Raw genomic sequence first — 21,873 nt, forward strand, 5'->3', positions numbered from 1 at the left:
CTACCAACTTTATATTGTTTTCTACTTAGATGTATAAGTCCACCATAGTCTGTTACGCGGCCGCCCAAGCTGTCGATATCCGGATGTCCTAGTATGTAGTATTAAGTTAAACTTAAGTGTTCCCGGGTCGACATTGGTGTATAAGTCCACCACAGTCTGTTACGTAGCCGCCCAAGCTGTCGATATCCGGATGTCCTAGTCCTACAAACTTGGACTTAAGATTAACTTAATACTACATATTAAGTTAAACTTAAGTGTTCCCGGGTCGACATTGGTGTATAAGTCCACCACAGTCTGTTACGTGGCCGCCAAAGCTGTCGATATCCGGATGTCCTAGTCCTACAGACTTGGACTTAAGATTAACTTAACACTACATATTAAATTAAACTTAAGTATTCCCGGATCGACATTGGTGTGTCTTTAATTTCTTATACCCATGTTAACCTTGTATAATGTCTCGTGCTATAAATATGATTTGTGTATTTATGATTTGTATTTAATATTTTCAATTGTTTAATTATGTTGTATTTGTGACTGTGTGATGTTGTACTTTAAACTTTATTAAAATTGTATAAAATGTAAAATGTGTTAATATATATAAAATGAATTTGTATTGTTATAACCTATCTAATAATTGTCATGCTGTGTAAAAAAATAAATTATGTGATTTGAAAATTTGTTATTTTTCGGTCGTTATTAGGTATCTTAGGAGAATAAGTATAGATTATTTTAGCTTCGACGCGGAGCTGAGAAGGTATTGTTTTTTCAATGATGTGTTTTTATTTATTTTTTTGTGTCTGGACCCACGATATCTCGTAAACCGCTGAACCGATTTCTTCGTGTAGCAACTCTATAGATCATACATCATACCTGTAAGGTACTTTAAGTGGACCAAAAATTAAAAAAAGTCACCCCTTCCCCATCAAAATTGAGAAAAACCCCTAAAAAATGTACAAATTTTTCAACTTAAAATTACTATGCTCTATAACTTTTTTTGAAAACAGTCGAAAATGTTCCAAATTTATGTGAATTGTTCTTCAAACACAGTACTATCGATAAACATTAACAAAACAAAAAAAAATCATAAACCCTTTCCCTTAGAAGGGATAGAATTTTTTTCTTTATTTAACTTTTTCAAGCAAAGTTTTAGAGATTTAGATCTGAAAATTAGACCGAAGGTCGATCTAAAATGGAACTATAACTTATACAATTTTCTCAAAAAGCTGTAGACAAATTTTTTTTTTATTAAGGAAAAACCCCAAAAATAGGGTAAATTTACACTTTGGCCGTAGTCAGTTTCTAGGTTGCTATGCGTGAGTGAATCAACAGTCACAGGCGATGGAGTTAGAGAGTAATATTAAAACAAATCTTATATTAAAATATTTGTATAATCCACATTATTATCCAAATATTTATATTAATTTTTAAATATTCCATAAGACATAGAATGCATTTTGATAGTCTTAAGATTAACTAGGTCGATGATAAACTATGTTGTTTTCGTCACACATCAAAGAAAGTTTTCTTTTTATTTCAATAAATAATACAACTTAAAACGTGTTTTCAATGCGTTTTCCCGTTTAACAAAGTGAATACACAATTATTTAGAAAAGTAACGATAAAGGTTTTACATTTTGAGTGTAAAAATAATTATAATAATATTATTCATGACCGGATGTAGACTGTTTTGACATTTTCATGTCTTAGCTCTGGCACATAACCCTGGCAAATAACCGAAAAAAGCGTTACCATAAAAGCGTTACCTAAAAAGTGTTACCAAAAAAGATACGAGGATGAAGATGACGTTGGGGGTGGGAGATAGGGGGTAGGAGATAGGGGTGAGAATTAGCCGGTACATAACCGAAAAAAAGTGTTACCAAAAAAAGCGTTACGCTGTTATCTGATATGAGATAAGATAAGATATGTTGTACGTTCAACGTTCAAATTAGAACTAAATAATAAATTCAAAATAGTTTAATTCTCTATATTGTTAAGTTACTTTTGGCCAGATAATAAACACTACAATTTTAGCCAGAAACTTGATGTTTTAATATACTAGCTTGTTACTGCTTCTTAATATACTATATCATTATCTATAGTTCCTCCACTACTCTAAATTTATTCGGTACTTCAACGAGACATGAAAATGCTCTTTCGCGGTTGCAGACTCGGCTGAAAAACTTTTTTTAGGTGTTCTAAGACTGATTTGAGGAATATGGATAAAAATTAAATAAAATACAATACAAAACGTTATGACTCATAATATGTTTTTTCATACCGATACGAATTTAAGGTAAATAAGACACAACAAAATTGTATTACTAACCGTGTGTTGTTTGCGCATACAACGAAACTTCAGTGCATAATATAAAACCTTATATATTATGGTTTGGAAATAAACGTGAAATGCAGTTTTGATATTTTTTTCTACTCTTGCCTTTGTGTTTTTTATTGTTATTATTATAAATATGATTACAGAAATCCTTGCATTGAAGATCATTATTGATATCATCAACCGTTGTCTCAATAACATGCTTCAAACCATCTAGAATAAACAAATTGAACATTTAGGCTATACTAAAATATTTAAAATTAAATCAAATTAGGTACCATACAAATTTATGTGCAAAGCTTAGAGTACTATTACAAAGCTTCTATAAATATTAATATATCATTTTAAATAATATAATATCTTACTTGCTCTAGATCTATCTCCTGCAAAATTGAATCAACCTTCAAAGTGAAATATTAATTTTTTTCTCGAATTTTTACTACTTTAAGTTGATAACTGTGAAAATAAAATAATTACCAGTATCTGCCAAAACACCCACAAAGAGTAGAATAAATGTTAATAAACAATAGAGTTTCATTTTTACAAAAAACATTTTACTTTATTCACAGTTGCCTTTTGTGCAGAGATGAGATAGGCATGATATCGAAAGGCAGTTTCAATATGATAAATAAATAAATATTATGTATATTTCATTTGTCAAATCATTGTGGGCCACCCTGTATATGTATATATCAATTTCTTTATCACATCCACGATATTTCCTAGACCGTTAAACGGGTTTTTATGTAAAGGAAGGTGGAAATCTACCTCAAAAGGTACTTTATTTGGCCAAAATTACAGTAATTTCACCATATTGAGGATAGACGAAGTAAAAACAGGTCTGTTAACAAATTTCAGTTGCGTTGTACGAAAAAGTTAGAATACACTATTCAAAATAGAAATTAGGAAAATTAGCACCTAATTTTAAAAATATCCCATGTACACATGTTACGGTTTAAAATTCATCAAAATGTGTTGATACCAACATTAATATTTTGCTGTTCGCTGATGATGCAAAATTATTCTTTGATATTAAATCAATTAATGATGCAAATAGTCTACAATCCAATCTTAATACATGTTTTCAATGGAGTGAACGAAATCTTCTTCCACTAAATATTAGCAAGTGCCAAGTAATATCTTTTACACGTAATAAAAATCCAATTATATTTCAATATCAAATTAATAACCGTTCTCTGGATAGAGTAAATTCTATCAGGGATTTGGCTATCTACTTTGAGAATGATTTATCGTTTAAACTAAATCATAGTAAATAAATCTTTTAAAATGCTTGGTTTTATAAATAGAAATACGAAAGAATTCAAAAACACTATTTGTTTAAAAACCCTTTATACGTCATTAGTAAGATCTAACGTTGAATTTGGTTCACTTATTTGGTCCTGTAATTATTCAAAATATATAAACGCACTTGATAATGTCCAATACAAATTTTTAAAAAGAATTTCTTATATCACTAGAGACACTGTTAATGTCGTTGAAAACTTTTTGTGCATAGACTCACTTAATACAAGACGTCAAATAGCAGATATTATGTTAGTTTATGATATTTTAAACAACCTAGTCGACTGCCCTGACCTACTATCCGAAATTCGGTTTCGCGTCCCATATAGAAACACAAGGAACTTAGATCTTTCCGTAATTCCTAAGTATAATACCAATAGTGGAAACAATACATTATTTTCAAGAGCTTTAGTTTTGGCCAATAAGATATCAACCTAGTTAGATTTTTGTGTACTTTCTCGTAACATATTTAACAATTTAAGGCTTTAGAATTCATAAAATTATTATAATATTATTTGTTGTCACCGTGATAAGGTAATTAATAAGTTTATACACCTACAGCTTTATACTCGTGTTGTTAATATTACAATAGTTATTAAGATCTTGTAAAAAGGGCATAGTCCATCAAAACCTAAATAAAATATGTAACTGGGCCGTTTTCTAAATAAACGTAAAAATATATTAATGTTAGTAAAATAAATTCGCAACAAATCGCATTTGCTAAAAATTAATTTTTAACCAAATAATTGCCATTAGGTACAATGCTTTTCTCGATATTTGTATTTTTATCTGTGAACCTCTCTTACTTGCTCGCATACCACCACTACTTGCTACTACTCACTCATTTATATAATATATTTATTCTGTGCTTAGTTTAGACTGAACCGATAGTCCACAGATTCGCATTGAATCGTTTATTTAAAAATTATTTTACCACTTTCAGTTATAATAATTCCTGTATACCTTTCCCCTGTCCACTATGCCTCGACCTAACTGTACTGGGTTTGTTTTTTGGGAAATGTTTTGAACGAGCAGAACGATTATTTTCTAACGTGTACAGATTTCTTTAACCAGAGGCCCAAATTTGGGTTTCCAAACCATCATGTGTTAGGTTTTATTTTATGCTCTGAATTTTCATTGTATGAAATGCGATATTAAAAAACGATCAACAACAGTCGGTTAGTAATATTTTTTTTCCGTCTTATTTACCTTAAATTCGTATCGGTATGAAAACACCGATGTACTCACATAGAAATACACAAAAAAAAAAGCTCCATGACAATCATGTGCACATATTATAATAAACACATTCGATATAGGAACCAATGTGTTGTATGTATACCTTTAGGCAGAATTACAGAAAATTAGTTTAATAATCATTAATTACATTTTGAATACGTATATAATATACAAATTTATTATTTATATAATAAAAAAAAAAACTATTTTTACTGCGTTGTATTTTATTTTTATTCATATTCCTACAGTTATTGGTCTTATGGCACCTACAAATGTCTACATCCGGCCATGAATAATGTTACTATCTTATTTTTATATTCACATTCTTAAACGGAAACGTATTGAAAACACGTTTTAAATTGTGTTATTTATTAAAATAAGAAGAAAACTAACTTATATTTTAGTGTTGTTTTGTTTGCTTGTTCAAACAGTTACAGTCATACACCAATGTACTAAATAACAAACAACTCGATAACAAAAACAACATCTTTATTAAATTGACCTTGTTATATTGTTTGAAGTCTCTAACGCTTAAACGAACATGATTACTATTATATTTTGGGTCCATAAGCCATTTATTTTTTACTTTAGTAATTTAAATTTTAGGACAATTGTCAGTGTTCCGAATTTAGTTTTATAAATGTATAGAAAAAAATATATTAAAAGACTTACAGAATACATTCCATCTCTCATGGTATATTTATTAATTAATATAAATGTTTGGATAATAATATGGATTATACAAATATTGTGATACAACATACAAAAAAAACCTCATTTTTTGTTATAAATCAAATCCTTTCGTCGACTAGTATGTATAGTTTATAACATCATAGACCAATATTGATATTTTTCATTTAGAATTTCGATGAAATTTATTCTTTACACTTGCATTTTGTTTTGTTTTAATAGTACTCTCGGACTCCATCACAAATATTAGCTTAAACGAGTTAGATATATTATGTAAAAAATATTTATTTAAAATTATGAAATAGATTTCTACATTAACCTAGAAAGTGGCCGATAACTCAAATATTAAATATATAATTGAAGTCGAACCATCCAGAGTTGGCGCAAGTATGTCAGGTTTTGGGTGTATAATAAGTAACAATAAATCATATTTATTCTACACTGTTTAACATTAGAACTTCATTTAGGTTACGTTACCTCTAACATAAAATCTCTATATGATAACCGTTAAGATGATCTATCTATTAGAAGTATAAATGATGAACATACAATCCAAACTTGCACAGTCTTTTAATAAAGGTAGAACAATAATGAAAGGATTTAGAAGCGAAAATAAATTTATCGTTAAACTAGGAAGTATTGAACAATGTTTTTATTCTATTAGATTAGTCTTTTTGTTTTAGAATCTATTGCGCTATTGATTTTCCAGATATTTATTATTTGATAATTTGTGAAGAAAATGATAAAAATAAATATAAGAAAATACTAATTATGCAATGAAAATAAATGGCTTCAGCTGATCTTAATTGACTTTCTGATTAAAATTTTTTTAATTTAACATATTTTATTTTAAAGGCGTCATAGTCACTCTTATTATAACATAATATGTCTTAGAAGTGATAACAATAGTGGGTAAGTACTAATGAAAGGTTTAAATATATGTGAATTATTCATTTCTTTTTTACCACGGTCATGTACATTTGTATGTACATTGTACATTGTATAACAACTATCAGTTGTTCTTCGGATATAGTTTTATAATAATTGTATAGAAAAAATTATATTTTAAGACTTAAAGAAAAATAAAATATTAATAATTTCTATTACTAACGATATTCTTATAGTTTTTCCTTCAGCCTATTTCTCAAAATTATCGACCAGATTTCTTTTTTTTATCACTGGATGTTCATGATACATTTAATAATATTTGTTTTTATTTGGATTTAGATCAATTTTAACGAGTAGAACGACTTTTTTTTCAACGTGTTCAGAATTCTTTAACCAAAGGCCCAAATTTGGGTTTCCAATTGAAAATGTGTTAGATTTTTTATTATACATTGAACTTTCGTTGTATGAAATGCGCTAGTACATTATTTATCCAATGAGTTTTTGGATTATTTTCCAATGAGTTGGACGTAAAAGCCCTTGAATTTACTGTATGCAAAAACACAATACATTTTCAATGTGTATAGTGTCTTATTTTTTTAGTTTCATAGCGATGTAAGTAACAAAATATGACTAGTAGCCGACTAAAAAACACTATACCAAATCAATACACATCCACACAAACACATGGGAATTTAGCACACAATAATGCGTTGGGAAAATTGAAATAATTTGAAATAGACATTCTTTTCGATTCAAAATATTATGTAGGATTAGTTTTCGTACCCTGCATTGTTCTTATTTCAATCATAATTAAGCCAATCCAATACCATTGTGGTTGACTACCGAGGATTTTTTTCCACAACTGGCTATACAATATAAATAATATATTCTACACTGTTTTACTTAGCCACTCAACATTAGAATTAAATTCAGGTAATAATACCTCTAACATCCAATCGCTGTACAATAACCATTAGGATGAATTATCTATTAGAAACACAAACGATGAACCTGTCACCCAAATTTGCACAATCATTTATAAAAAGTAGACATATAAGGAAAGGAATTAGAAGCAGTAATAAAGAGTTGGAATAGATTAGATAAAAAAATACAACTTTACTTATTCGGTAATTATTTTTTATATTGGTAGACATGGCGCAAAACAGAAATAGGCATACAATATTATGTACTTAAAAATGGGTAATGTGGAATACGTTATTGAAAAAATCCACCAACAGTTTTTTCCGTCAGCTTATCTATATGTATATATTTTAGATATTATAATGAAAAAGTGACAATAATATGGTAAATACCTAATATAGTTATTATATAATAATATAGAAGAATATAGATGCCTGTTTTTTTCAAACATTAAGTTAGGGTGTGGCCCGTGTGGGTGGATTTTGTGGATATCCACGTTGTAACAGTTGCACAAGTGATTCTCCTGGTTGGTCATCCGAGTTTATTTCTGACCATGTGGCATCGATTTTCCCGTATCTCTTTTGGTTATTATTTTTATCAATAAAGATACATGTAAGGCTAGTTGAGTCAATATTAACTTCTTTTATGTATAATTCTGGAGATTGGGTACTCAAGTATATTCCTAGATAATAACACTTCAGTGTTAAAGAGGCCACATCATCTTCATCTCCCACAGTATCTATTAAAAATATTGAAAATATATTTTTTTTAAAATGCTAATATTAGTTTACTAGTTTACTACTTTTCGTTATGGTGCAGGACAAAACTATTTTATTTGTTAATACGAAGACATATAAAAGTAATACACTAAGCATTTAGTGTCCGTATTGTATTGCCATGATATTTGTATAAAATAAAAGTACGTGTTAGTAGTTTTAATTGATTTGGTTAATAGTTAAAAATTAAAATCAGTTGTATACTTGTTCCTATTAAATAACTTAAATATATATATATATATTAATAGCGTTCATAAACCATACAAATCCAAAATAAAATTTACCTATTATACGACGTCCGATTATACCATTTAAAGCTGAAGCAACATGGTCTCTTCTCTCGTTTGCAATGTCTTTCAATGTTCCATGATCTATAAAATGAATTATTAAATGGCCGTGTTGCGAAGAAATAATAAAAAGTATAATAAAAAGTATTAGTCGCTCTTTATACATAATTATTGCATTACAATACAACGAATTGTGGTATAAATAACTTTTTGTACAACCACTTATTTGTGTTGAAACTCAACAAATGTATTTTTTCTATTGAAGTCCCTAAGAATTTAATACACATAAACACTGTAAGTCAAACTCAACAGAAAGTTGAATTTATTAAAATCGTTATCTGACATAAAAAATTAAACAAATTAAATGAAGTTGAATTTTCAACTGTAAAACAAGATTTTAAGGCTATTTATGAAAATCAAACAAATGGTAATTACCAGTAGTATAAGTCAAATCATTACTAGATCCTGTAACAAACACATTAAACATCAAATCGTTATGCAGTTTATAAAACCCGGTTAATATATTTTATACATAACATTCACTCTATAACTGAGGTTAATTAAATCAATATTATTTAACGCAAAATAGTATTGTATAAATTTAAATTTGTATCATACACCTATGTTTAAATTTTATTTCGAATGATTCTTAAAAGCTTAACAATAAAGCATGTATAGCTTGGTGACTTGATATTATTAATCCAGTTTTTCTTTAAAACTACAAACATATTTTACTCATTTATTTTTTTTATATTTACCTCTTATGTAATCTATGAAATATGTCATCAAATAGAAAAAGAAAATGGCCTCTAAAATTTAAAACAAAATACATTACAATATACTTACATATTTTTTATGATTGAAACCGTGTGTCATATTGGTATATTTTGTCAATAGGTACATATGATTAGTCTCAAAGTATTTGTAAATAATAAATATTAAATATTAAAAGGGGCTTTTACTTTCCGTTAAGTCTTGAGTGATTTCGTACTCAGCATTTACTTTTTCTGGATCTAAAACAGAAATCTTGTTTGCATAAAGAATATCAAACAACTGTTGCATAACATAGAGAAAATAATTGGCTTCTCAAATTTAAAACAAAATACATCTTAATGTACCTACATATTTTTTATGAATGAAACCGATATGTAATATAGGTATTTGTCAATAGGTACATAAGATTATTCTCAAAGTATTTAGAAATAATAATTATAAAAAGGGATTTTTACCTTTCGCTGGTTCCTCTCTTATTGAGAAAGCTTGAAATAAAACAAAAATCGTGTATACATAAAGAATATCAAACAACTGTGCAAAAACGCTTCTATAAAATGCGATGAAAATTATTACCCGCTGTATTGGATAAAATATCTGTTTCGTCTGAAATAAACAACACATAAACCAATGATTTTATATTTCATTTTCTTTTTTATTATGAACAGGAAGACAAATTTCAAGGAACAAAAAACAAGTTTATTAAAATCTCGAAAGAAATATACTCCACTGTATATTCAATACGATAAGTGACTATTTGGAAAATTCAATAGGAATGAAATATTGGAAATATTTTCATAAAATTTAACAAAAACTATTACCCGGTACAGCCATAAGAAAATTAGTAGTACCTGAAATTCACATTACATAAATTAACGATATTGGATTTGATTTTCGATAATCAATTATTACATTATACAATTATAATTTAGAAGACGAAGGTCAAAGTAGAAAAAAAATTTTATTAAATATACTAGGGAACCCTCAAGAAATGTAATGGTTTATAATGTAAGCTACTATTTAGATTTCGATGAAAAATATAACAATTATAACACTCGTCATTTGCATAAAGATAAACGTGAGATGCAGTTTTAATATTATTATTTTCAAATAATTTTTTCTACTCTTGCCTTGATGTTTTGTATTATTATTATAAATGTGATTACAGAAATCAAATAAAACATTTTCAGTATCGATGGAAGCATCAACCATTTTCTCAATAGCATTCTCCAAACCACCTAAAATAAACAAATGAAGATTTAGGCTATACTAAATACTAAATAATAAAATCAAATCAAATTAGGTACAATACAAATGTTTAGAATAATATTAAACCCGACTTTGAGCAGTAGCCATTTAAGTTCACTCTTCTCCCTCGATTAGATTATTAAAAATCGCTAATGTATATTACACTATATTCCTCTGTACACTGTTCTACATATAATCTGGTACACCTTTCATAACTATTAATAAAAACTAAAATTTGTATTTAATTATAACTTGACAGTTAGATACATATAAAAAAGCTTCTATATATATTAGTATATTGTTATAAATAAAATATCTTACTCATTCCAGTTAATGAATCAAAATAAAGATCTTTGATGACTGAAGCTGAGATACATAATTCAAAAAATGTATATAAAAACAGCGGATTTTAAAAACTTAAAAATCATTTGTTTATAATATAAAATTATTACTGACTTGTAGTCAAAACCAAATCCATATATAACTCTGTAAAAAGTTAAATATAATTAATTTTTTCAAATTTTAACTACCTTCAGTTGATAACTGTAAAAAAAAAAATAATTACGATCATCTGCCAAAACACCCGCAAGGAATAGAAAAGATATTAATAAACTGAAGAGTTTCATTGTTATCTGTGAATAATAACAAATAAAAAAACATTTTATATTAGTCATAGTTGCTCTTTGTGCTGATATGAGAAGGTTAGGTTAGGTATGATTTTGTAAAACAGTTACAATATGATAATACATATATATTTTTTATCACATCCACAATATTTCCTAGACCGTTAAACTGATTTTTATGTAAAGAAATGTAGAAATCTACCTCGAAAGGTACTTGATTTGGCCAAAATTACAGTTATTTCACCATATTGAGAATAGACAAAAAAAAACAGGTCTGTTAACAATTTCAGTTGCATTGTATGAAAAAGTTAGGTTACACTATTCAAAATAGAAATTAGAAAAATTACTATATAACTTAATGTTGTTATTAAAATTCGATGAAAATCGGTAGTTAGTATTTTCAAGCCGGTACAGTCTAAACCAAGCACAGTATAAACCAGCAAAGTTAGAAAGTATTAAATTGAGGTGTTGTATTTACAAATAAGCATCAAAGCGTTAATTTAAAAGTGATTTTATCCGAGAGGACTAGTACAGTAGAGTATAGGCATAATGGAATCAAAGCGACCAGGGGACGGAGAGGTAATAAAAAGTTTTAAATATTAGTAAAAACTGTTATAGTACAATGGAATTTCTTAATCATTTTGCTTCTTTGACTTGGGCCGGACAAAACATTATTTTTTTAACAGATATTTAAATTTGTATCTTGGTTGAATACGCAAAAAGATCTACTTTTGTAGATCGTTTTTGTATAATCGTTTTCATATTAGATCACAAAAGTTGTGTCTTGATAATAAAGTACAAAAATATTTCGTCCAAGTCAAAAAAGGAATATTTAGCCAAATGATTTAGATTTTCCTATGATGGAAAATCTATGAGTTATGATACTCATAAATAAAATCTTGTTTTTGGAGGGTATAAATTTATTTCTAAAAATCGTGTACAAATTTGTTTCTAGGGTTTTGTTTTAAAATCGTCAAAAATAAAAAAATATTTTTTTGTTGTTTTATAATGAATTGTTTTTACAATTGGAAAATGACTAATGTTTTTTTAAAAATCAAGTCAAAGAAAAAAAAAACTTATTTTTACATGCTTTAAATTTAGACATTTTTTTTGTCGATTGGAAAAAATAATGTTTAAAAATTAAAATTGTGCACGCATATGAATTTAGTTCATTACAGAGCTAATTTTTTCATCTTTGTGTTGTTGAAAATTATTGAGTTATAATGGAAAGTCTTAATAATTTTGCTGAATATTGCATTTTTGACTTGTGGCTGACCAAATATTTCTTTAAATTATTTTTAAATCTTGGTTGTACACTCTATGAAATCTACTTTTGTGAAGTTTCATTTAGTACACTTCAAGCCAAATATCGAACAAAACCAAAATTTACAATAAAATTCTTTCGAAAATGTGGATTGTATAAAACAATGATTAAGAATCAATAAAAAAATAACGAGCAATAAAAAATCCTTATTACTTTTTTTAACACTATAACTTTTGACTCTTAAGGCTCATGCTTTTTTACCATTAATAAATTGTTTTAGAGTTTTATAGAAATACTTACTTGTGGAAATTGGTAAGAGACTCTTGAACAACAATCGACTGGGCCAGCTTTTGAAACTAAATGTACTGCTTGCGAATTGTGTATGGGCTTTTATGTCGACCGAAAAATCACAATCCAATTTTTTTTTTGCATTGTAAATATTCTGTTTATTTATTTACATTATCGGTTAGGTTAGGTTAGGATTTTTTTGCGATTTATTGTGTACAAACAATACATAGAAAGCGGAGGTTGGACTATGTTTTTCTACGCAATACACTTAAATAAAAAATATATTTTATTGGATGGAATAGTATTTATTAAAAATTGTATTATGGTTTAACAAAAACTGTTTCAACGGTTACAAATATTGAAATTTAAAACAACTCTAACGGTATTGAAATTCGAATGACGTACATTATATTATGACTAGGTAAATAATATACCGTCGACGGTAAGTCAGTGCATAGCGGTTCCTAGGGGGGTACCCGGCTACGCCGCCCACGGTGTCGAGCCACCTCAATATGTCTTAATGTAATGTTGCTATAATCCATGGTACCAAGTCTAGCTATCTTTGAGATCAAAAATAAAAAGTAATTGAATTGAAGAATGCGTGATGCGGACATAAAATTCTATTTCTACGTACTTAAAAATTCGTTAATAAATATATAATAAAAGTTCTCAAACATTCCAAAGGCCATTATTGTTTAATAGACTGTATTGATTACATTTTTACAGTAACATTTTTTTGTTAAACAACATTATTGTATTTGTAAGATATGGTTTTTTCTACAATGAACCATACTTTTTATAATTTTTTTTTATTTCTCGAGTTCTTGGATTTCGTTTTTTACTATCAAAACCGTATACTATAGGCTATAGCCGGTATTTTTGTAAATGTTTCTCCCTTTGCAATATGAGATGAAAACAGATATTTTATCGACGCGTAGTTTTGAATTGAAAATCTATTCATTTTCCTTTAAAACGAAATTTTTTTAGTGCTTTTTGTAGTTGTTGTTGTAATTTTTCTTGTTTGTACAAATGTATCGAATACGAAAATATTTCACCGAAAAACAATCGATTTTTTGGTCGATCGAGGTCGATTTACTACCATTGATTTTGTTGACATATAACATGTTATGTTTATATTACCCGAACATTCTGCCTGTGACTTGGTACCATCGCCAATCCTTATTTTCAATGACGACCTGATTTTTTATAATTCACAAACCACTCTTTGTTGTTTGTCATGTGTTCTGTAGCTCCTGAATCCAAATACCAACGGTTCTCTTTGCGTTCATTAACCAAAGATTCGCAATAGAACGCTTGACCTGTTGAACTTGTACTTGGCGAATCCGATTTCGGCTCACCCTGATTCTTCTTGTACTTCCTGCAGTCCTTTTTGATGTATGTTCTAATTTCTTGCACCAAAAACAAGGGCCTACCCTGTTAGTGTTATTACTACTAAAATTACGTTTAACACCATTACCACCCTTCTTCTTAAAAAAATTTCTTTTGGAAACGTTTGACAGTTAAAGCATTGTATTCTTCTACTTCAACCTCTGAACTTCCTTGAGACATTCTCGATTCTTTAATTAACAACCGAGATGTAAGTTCATTTACGTTTTTACATGCTTGAGGTACACTATCCCGTGCACTGTAAAAATGTTTATAAGATGGCGGTAAAGTCACAAGAATTTTAGTTGGCAACATATTGTCAGAGATTTTCTCTCCTGATAAAGCGAGTTCTAAAATTTGCTGATATGCGTCGAAATGTCATCTGAAGGCTCTTTCACATAACTGAACAATTTATTTTGTAATAAGTGTATACCTGCTTCAGATCTTTGCTCGTAGATACTTAGTAATTTGTTCCACATTGTATCATATGCTGTTCTACAAATTAGCAAATATTGTAACGGTCCACTTTCCAATGAAGTGACGATTAGTTTTTGACATTTATTATCAGCCCTTGACCACGCTATTCGTTTAACCTGTAACCTTTTCTTCTTGTAACCTTTCGCGTCCTCTTCTGACTCGGAGATTTCTCTTGTATATATATTGGCTTCTTATAATCTCCTGTAATTATACTGCCAAATTCAAATGAATTAATTAGTAACTTCATTTAAAATATCCAAAGTATCCAGCCTTCTGAGTAACTTAGCTTTGTAATTTTTAGTTACTCGTCGATAGTTAACAGATAATGTACTAAAATGTAGTACTCACTGAACAATTGAAATAAGTGAACTTTGATCACTTCAAATACTTAGGTTTTTGATGCTTCACGGTTGTGCCTGAGACTGTGTGGCTGGGCCCATAACCTAATAAATTATACGTTTGTAAACTTGGTGGAAGTTAGTATTTAAGTAGAAACTACATATTGTAAGAACTGAATAAATTATTATATTTAAATAATATCTGAAAAGTTATTTTAGCGTCGGCTAAGCTAACGTCATTAAATTTGTCATTTTAGTAATAGGAATAGCAAACTGTGTTGGGATATGATAACAACTTAAAAATGGTCTAGATATCTAAATAAACGTAAAATAATAACAATATTTTAATTAAGATAAATCTCAACACTGTTTGAAAGTCCACTTAATGTATTCAAAATCATATAAGTCAACCAAATTGCAAATTAATTAGTTTAGCGTAGGTATTGTATTTTAAGATAATTTTTAATACATTTAGTGAACTTTTGTGTAAATTAAATAACACAATTTGCTAAATAAATAGTTTACAGTAATCGTATAGCTTTTCCTTAACTACCTTGTCATGTATATACATATAATTGGAATGTAGGTGATTACATTTCTATTGTGAAATACTTAGGTAATATTAAATTTATAGATTATTTTAATAAAAATAGCATCGAAAGTTGTTTGGATTCATTTTATAATCTCATTCGTTTTATTATGGATCATTTTATTCCTAAGATTCAAATTCGTGAATCCGAATATCTCAAATGGTTTAGTAAGGAACTAAAAACTCATAAAAAACAAAAAAAAAAATAGCTCATAATATTTTTAAACACTCAAATAACATTAATAATTATCTGAAATTGTCTAATATAAGTGCGAAATATAAACACTTAAGACATCGAGATTATTCGTTGTACATAGAAAACTCACACAATGCGGTTAAAGCAAATCCTAAATTATTTCGGAAATTTGTAAACTAAAATAATAAAAATAAGCACAAACTACCCAACGCAATGTCATACCTAGATAAACAAATTAACAATGGTAACGATATTGTAAGCTTATTTGAAGAACACTTCTCTAAAACATATGTCTTAGATGATATAATTTGCCCACAGGTCAAGTTAAAAGAAAACAATATCGGAGCCGTCAATAAAATTGAATTTAAACAAAAAGATGTTTTCAATGAAGTTTAGATTTTTAGTTGTAAAACAGCAATTGGCCCTGATGAAATTTCCCCAATATTTTTTAAAAAATGGGCATTTATCCTCACTCCAGCTATTACTTTTCTATTTAACAAATCACTGTCATCTGGTATTTTTTCCAGAACAATGGAAATCCTCATTTATAACCCCAATTTTCAAAAAAGGCAATAAATGTTTAACAAACAATTATCGTCTCATATCGAAATTGTCGATAATACCTAAACTGTTCTCAAAATTAATCAACAATACTATTATGCATATTTAAACAAGCAATTCTGGATTCATTTAAAAACCAATCACAAACTGATGTCATCTATATATATACATATAATATATAAAGGCCTTTGATAGGACAAATCATAAACTATTAATTAATAAACTTAAAATGTATGGATTTGCTGAGACGCTTCTTTCTTAGCTTTATTCTTTCATTTCTGGACGTACTCAAACTGTAAAATACAAAAACTATGTCTCTGAAAAATCCTCGCTACCTCTGGTGTTCCCCAAGGGGATCATTTATCTCCTATTTTGTCTTTTCATAAATAATATATCTGATGTTATTTCTCATTCTAAAATTCTATTATTAACCGATGATGCAAACATTTTCAAAAATATTAGTTATTTAAATGGTGCTGTTGAACTACAAATAGATTTAAAAATGATATATAAATGGTGTCAACAAAACGCTATGCACTTAAATGTATAAAAATATTCCTATATTAATTCTCCTTAATAAAACCACCTATACAGTTTAATTATTCTTTAGGTAGTACAAATTTACTAAGAGTATCTACAGTACACGATCCCGGGGTAAATTTTGATTCCAAACTATCTTTTAATGACCATATACTGTTTATTGGAAATAAAGCGTCTGCAAAGCTATGTTTTTTTAAACGTATCGGTCGAAAATTTAGAAATGGATCTGCATTAAAAATATTATATTGTAAATGTTATACTCAAATCATTAAAACTTTTTAAAAATGTTACCTATCTCGTTTTCTGATGATTAAAAATATAAATTATCCTTAGCCGACTTGGCTTAGCTCATAGTAATAATAGACAAATATACACATACGCTTCACGAGGACCTGAGAGAGGTATTAAAAGCCAAAAAAGTAAATTCCTTGGAAGCGTTCGACAGTGATTTAATCATATTTTAATTAAATATAACCATCTTGAATTGATAAGCTATTTTTTACTATACTGGTTTAAACTGTATTTGATTAAATATTAGTTGTGTTAACTACTCCAAGTCACGGTAGTGCTAAATTGTGTTGGTAATATTTGACATAAAATATATACAACTATAAGTAACCTAATAGTTTAATTAGTAAAAACAGAATCTAAAAATCTTGTTTAGTCTAGAAGCGGAAAACGGAAACGGTCCATGGTATTTTCTTAGGTTTTCACCGTACTTTTGTACAGTGAACAGTATTAACTATGAAAAAGAATAATTTAAAAAAGTATTTCATTTTTTATAATATCGACTGGGGCATAATTAACCAGTCACCCTGTATATATAGGTACACTATTAAATTAGTATAATTGGACAACGGCTTATTTAATTAATAAATCACTTATACTATTGCTATGAAGAAAATGTGTTTTAATAAATTGTTATAATGGTTAATGTGCATTTTATTTTTCGAGAAAACGTGGTTAATACTTTAAATGGAAGTAAGATGAAATATGTTGAACATTATGGATGTTTTGCAAATATTATAATATTTGAAGTATTTTTCTGTAAAACATTTTTTTACATAGGTTTACTATCTACTATATTTCATTTTTACCGTTGGTGTTAACACCTTTTGTCGTCTAACTTTGGCTTAATCAAATATACGCAAAACACATGTGATATGCTATCGTAGTTTGACTTTTGCATATCGATGTAACCAAAAAAAAAAAAAAAACAGCCGTAGAACATGTATAAAAAAATGCAATAATGTTTTGGACAAATTAGTTTTCAAGAATAATATACCGTACCCTGATCTTTTATTTATTAAATAAAAATAAAAATTAGAGCCAGTAAATGTTGAAACTTTAATTTCAAATCGATCCCGACTCAATTCCAAGTAGATAAATTTTGTGATTTATTTAGAGCTGCCACTCAAATAAATTGGTCCAGTATTAAAAAAATTACAATGTATACAGAGTGTGAGTCTGAGCTTACTGTTTTTCTTATATTTTTCGATAAATATTATTTTGACACCATACGACTGACAATATTCTTTATCATCAACACGATGACTATAATGGACTTCTCTTACTTAAGACAGATATGTGATTTAATAAAATATATAACCAAAATTTGTATCATTCGTTGTCCTACTTTGATCTACAAAAAAAAAAAAACTTTAAATCGAATTACAGAATTAAAAAACAAAAAAATAAACGTCCTATTTATAAATACACTACACTGATGTCTATGTTGTTTGTTAGACCTATCATCAGACTAATTATCAGTTTTTAAATCTTAAAAATGCGCCAAAAATATGTCAACCTTTCTCGTAGGGGAGCGGGGGGTTCTTAAAATTTCGGTTTTTCCATGTGCGTTTTTGTTGATGGCACATTGAAAATGCTAAGGTTACAATAAATCGAAAATATTTTCAAAAAAACATAAAATTTCGGCACTTGTGCACACATGAAAATGTCTGAGTACATTTTTTTTTCCATCGATAAATGTTCACACATTTTAGGCAAAAAAAAACGTCGATCTAACGACAAAAACAATGCATAAAATTGCCAATGTTTGAATTTCCATTTTTTTTTTAGTTTTCTTTTGTACATCTTAGTGTTACTTTTTACACGTTTAAAATCCGAAGGTCATAGCAAAACCGTCGAAATTTGAAAATGTTATCGAATCGGATACACTATTATCATACCATTTGCGCACATAGATATTGTATTATTGTACGACTACTGCCTGTAATAGTCCGTAAAACAAATAGTAACCTAACCTTAAGTATGGCTATCGACGGATATTCACAAGGGAAAAATCCATTAAAATTGGGGTCGGGACTTAAGTAGGACCGAACTGACTGAATGTGATAAAATCACTTTTAAAAAATTTCATTAATACCTAAAACTTATGCTTGGGCACTTAAAACTTACCGAGACCTAATTTTCCCTAATAAAACAAAGCTTCACTACAGATTTTTAAGTAAAATGTATGCGCTCCATTCTAGAAAAAACTTATGGTATACCAAGTAAACGCAACTTTTTTTTTTTAAGTAAAAACTTATAAAAAAACTATAGCTATAATCAATCTCGAGAGTCTCTTCATATTCTTCTAAACGCCAGTAGTTAGAACCGCTTGTCTTAAAAATGTACTGAGTTATACTAATTAAAAAAAAAAACAGTACATATTGGAAAAACAATTTATAAAAACTATCACTGTGTCTTGAACCAGGATGGGTGAGTAAGTTTTTTGCGGTTTGACAATCAAACAAACAAGCAAATACTGTTAATTTTAAAATGTCGATAGTGTTTTAAAACAGTATTTAAACAGCCAAAAGTGTAATAAAAATAGGATTAAAGGAAAGATAAACGGAAGAAGTTAAGACAAAAACAATAATTGCTGGTTGATAAGATAATGTTCATAAAAAAGGCATAAAAATGTTAATGTGACATTGCCGCCGATAGTATAATTTATTTAATAGAAATATGGAATAAATGGGTATTGATAAAAGCACTGTGAAGGCAATAATGTACTTAAAATTAGCCTATAATTATTGCACACAATTAGTACGAATCGTGTTTTTGAGGAAATTCAATTTAAAGATCAAACCTGTTCCCAAATGATTGATTTTAATACTTTGCAACTATTTTTGCTACCAGATGCTTGTTGTTTCAATTTTAAGCTACTTAGTTAAATTTCAGCCAGACACCAGAATTTTAGGTGATAGCTATTTATGCCCAATCCACTTTTACCCAAATGACGGTACTAGTTACCATAAAATTTAAATTATAACTTAATATTATATTAATGTAGCGAGTGAGGATGTTATAGAAAATTGGCAAATCAAATTTAACCAGTATGAAGATAATAAGGATAGTTTAATCTCTAAGGGTTTTTCAGACACTATTATTCGAAGTCAATAGGTACTAGATACATTTAACTCTTTTAAAGCGACACAACAATGTTCTGCGTTCATTTCGTTATACAGTCAGTTGACATAAATATTTTCTGGAGATGATCAAATTATATTTAAACAATTTAATAAATTGTAACCGCTAATGACGATTTTGACTTTTTTTGTATTTTCCCATAATTTTGAATTTTTTTACTTATTTCTTTTACCTTTCTTTTTATGTAATTAATTACAATAAAGAGATCTTTTTAATGATTTACTGTTACAAATTTTAGTACGTTACATAAAAAAAAATGTAGGTACTACATTTCACAATTTGCCTATAACATATATTTTGTCCCAAGACGTATAAATTTGTATTTGTGTATCGGCAGCCGTGCAGCTAAATCGCAAAAAAAAAAAAAAAGATGACTCAGGTCATAAGTATACTTTAACAACTGTCAACTAAAGCCACCGTTTGTTCGACTATTTATGAAAAATTCCAATATTTTACATAATTATCGTTACTTTTAGTAGTTAGCATAAAAAAATAATCAAAATATTAATTGCTAAAGATTGCTCTGCATTTTCGGCAAAATATTCTTTATTTAAAAAGAAAATCAAGCGTATAAGTTTGCATTTAAGTTTAAAAAGTCCACCTTTTTTAGACCCCCAGAAAAATGACTCAACGTTTTTAGCCGTTATTTGGCTACGTTCGTTTACTTTGACTACTTTTTGCTCATCGATGATGAAAACAAAATAATATATCGTTGTAAAACATACACCTTACAATAATATACAAGTACCTTCAAATTTGCTACTAAAACCTGTAATTGAAGAGTGAAAGTGTCAAACGTTCCAAGTGCCAAAGTATAAAAATTGTACTTTATAATTTGTATTTTATTCATTACCGGAAACAATTTTGTACATTTTTCGAGTAAAGAATAGTTATTTATAAAAAAAACAATCATATTTAAAACTCAAAAATATGTTAAAGTGTTTCCGGTAATGAATAAAATACAAATCAAATTATAAAGTTCAATACTACGCTTCATAAGATACAACAGAATAACCTCTTAGTATTTGAACGAAAAGTTTTGAGGACTATTTTTGGCCCTTGCATAGATAGGAATAGAGAGTGGAGAGTGGAGAATCAGACATAATGTGTAGATCAGGGAGCTATATCAGAAACCAAACATAGTCTTTATATTTATACTGTGTGTTTTTATGTTTAATAGTATTGTGTACAATCATATTATTACTGTGTTTTATTTCTACTTAAATACTAACTTCCACCAAGGTATACAAGCTTATATCGCAATATTTACAATATATATGACTTTTTTTTCAACGTGTTCAGAATTTTTTTAACCAGGGGCCCAAATTTGGGTTTCCAATTGAAAATGTGTTAGATTTTATTTTATACATTGAACTTTCGTTGTATAAAATGCGCTAGTACATTATTTAACATAAGTTCCCAGATTTTGTATACTATTCAATGAGTTGGACGTAAAAGACCTTGAATTTACTGTGTGCAAAAACACAATACATTTTCAATGTGTTTAGTGTCTTATTTTTTTAGTTTCATAGCGATGTAGGTAACAAAATATAACTTGTAGCCGACAAAAAAAACTTCACTAAATCAATACACATCCACACAAATACATTGGGAATTTAGCACACAATAATGCGTTGGGAAAATTGAAATAATTTGAAATAGACATTCTTTTTGATTCAAAATATTATGTAGGACTAGTTTTCCAACCCTGTATCGTTCTTA

The 21,873-nt window shown here is 28.2% G+C and overlaps 1 protein-coding gene and 1 long non-coding RNA gene across 2 annotated transcripts; both read right to left on the minus strand.

The window, feature by feature from the left end:
- Positions 1 to 7,750: 7,750 nt before the first annotated feature.
- On the minus strand, positions 7,751 to 10,435 carry LOC126840007 (uncharacterized). The gene is made up of 9 exons (XM_050575487.1): positions 10,373 to 10,435; positions 10,028 to 10,057; positions 9,783 to 9,812; positions 9,665 to 9,694; positions 9,398 to 9,448; positions 9,194 to 9,244; positions 8,871 to 8,900; positions 8,433 to 8,519; positions 7,751 to 8,111 (listed from the first exon to the last, which is right to left on the minus strand). The coding sequence occupies exons 1-9, from the start codon at positions 10,416 to 10,418 to the stop codon at positions 7,828 to 7,830; spliced, it is 639 nt and encodes a 212-aa protein (XP_050431444.1). The 5' UTR covers positions 10,419 to 10,435; the 3' UTR covers positions 7,751 to 7,827.
- Positions 10,436 to 10,773: 338 nt separating this feature from the next.
- LOC126840008 (uncharacterized) lies at positions 10,774 to 12,690 on the minus strand. Its single transcript, XR_007686006.1, has 4 exons — positions 12,642 to 12,690; positions 11,020 to 11,086; positions 10,911 to 10,940; positions 10,774 to 10,820 (listed from the first exon to the last, which is right to left on the minus strand). It is a non-coding gene; the product is annotated as an uncharacterized LOC126840008 (long non-coding RNA).
- Positions 12,691 to 21,873: the final 9,183 nt, after the last annotated feature.

This window comes from Adelges cooleyi, unplaced genomic scaffold, assembly GCF_023614345.1.
Source record: "Adelges cooleyi isolate 19-005CV unplaced genomic scaffold, UGA_ACOO_1.1 ACOO_flye_CR_arks_rails_tigmint_CR_PRNA_33, whole genome shotgun sequence".
Taxonomy (NCBI): Eukaryota; Metazoa; Arthropoda; class Insecta; order Hemiptera; family Adelgidae; genus Adelges; species Adelges cooleyi.